This window comes from Hippocampus comes, unplaced genomic scaffold (assembly GCF_001891065.2).
Source record: "Hippocampus comes isolate QL1 unplaced genomic scaffold, H_comes_QL1_v1.1 C16880376, whole genome shotgun sequence".
NCBI classification, from domain to species: Eukaryota; Metazoa; Chordata; class Actinopteri; order Syngnathiformes; family Syngnathidae; genus Hippocampus; species Hippocampus comes.
The window spans coordinates 1-1,086 of NW_017840518.1; the positions used below are offsets into that span (position 1 = coordinate 1).

The window sequence follows — 1,086 nt, forward strand, 5'->3', positions numbered from 1 at the left end:
TCGCTAATGCATATGATCTGGGCGTAGTATGTTCCGTTGATTAAAAACTTGGACTCTCGATCCGGAAGTTTATTCAGCCTAATTTCGGCAGTTTTCTCATTCACGATCAGCCAGTTGTCGTCGTCGCGGAATTTAACGTACCTAGAACAAGAAGGTTTTTTTCCCTGAGTGTTAGTCAGGCGCTCCAACTGCATGCGATGTGTGTTCGGACAAAAAGATGTCAGACCTCACGTTGGTGGCAGTCTGGTGCGTGTCGCTGTCAATGGCAGTGTAGGTGGTGATGACTGAATTGATGGAGATGGAGGTGTGATCCTCGGTCAGAGTCACCACTTTGACAGACGGCTGGAAGCGAGGACCCTCCTTCTGATTGATCACGTTGATCTTCACAGAGTACGACTTTGAGGTTATGGAAGTGGAGGTCGAGCTTCCGAAATCATACTTGGCCTTGTTCGAAACTACCACCCCCAAATTGAGGGACTTTATCTCCTCGTAGTCCAGCTCCTGCAATGGCAAAGCACAAGTACAGGGTTGATTTTTACAGTTTTTATCCATTTCTTTTCTGAACCGCTCATCCTGTTAAGGTCCTGGCTGAGTGGGAGTCTATCCTGGCAGACATTGAGTGAAAAGCTGGCTTCATCCTGGACTGGTGGCCAGTCAGACACACAGAAATGATAACCATTCACACTGTAACCAAGTGGGAATTGAACCCAGCCAGTGTGATTTGTTTTGAAATGCACATCTTTCAAATTGCTTACCTTTTGAATCATTATTATCCCCTGGTTGGTTTGAGCATCGGTGGTGATGCTAAAATAGCCCCCTTCGTTTCCTGAGATGATTTGAAAGACGGCCAGCCAGTTGTCCGTGTATTCCAGGTCCAAGTCGATGGCCTGGATCCTGAGCACTTCCACATTGACGGTGTTCTCCTCCACCCTGCCTTCATACTGCACACAACAGGAACCAGGAACTTCAAGTGCGCCCAAGGGATTGTTTCAAACCTATCGTGATGTTGTCTTGACGTACCGATTCTTTTTCCAGAGTGGGGATGTTGTCATTTATGTCCAGGATTTTGATCTCAATTTCCCCCAT

At 47.0% G+C, this 1,086-nt stretch overlaps 1 protein-coding gene across 1 annotated transcript; it reads right to left on the reverse strand.

Moving 5' to 3' along the window:
- Window positions 1-5: 5 nt before the first annotated feature.
- On the reverse strand, window positions 6-1,086 carry LOC109509399 (desmoglein-4-like; the record flags this gene model as incomplete). The annotated part of the gene is made up of 4 exons (XM_019859253.1): window positions 1,021-1,086; window positions 756-941; window positions 227-501; window positions 6-141 (listed from the first exon to the last, which is right to left on the reverse strand). Coding segments are annotated over exons 1-4 (663 nt in total), but the record flags the coding sequence as incomplete, so codon positions are not given.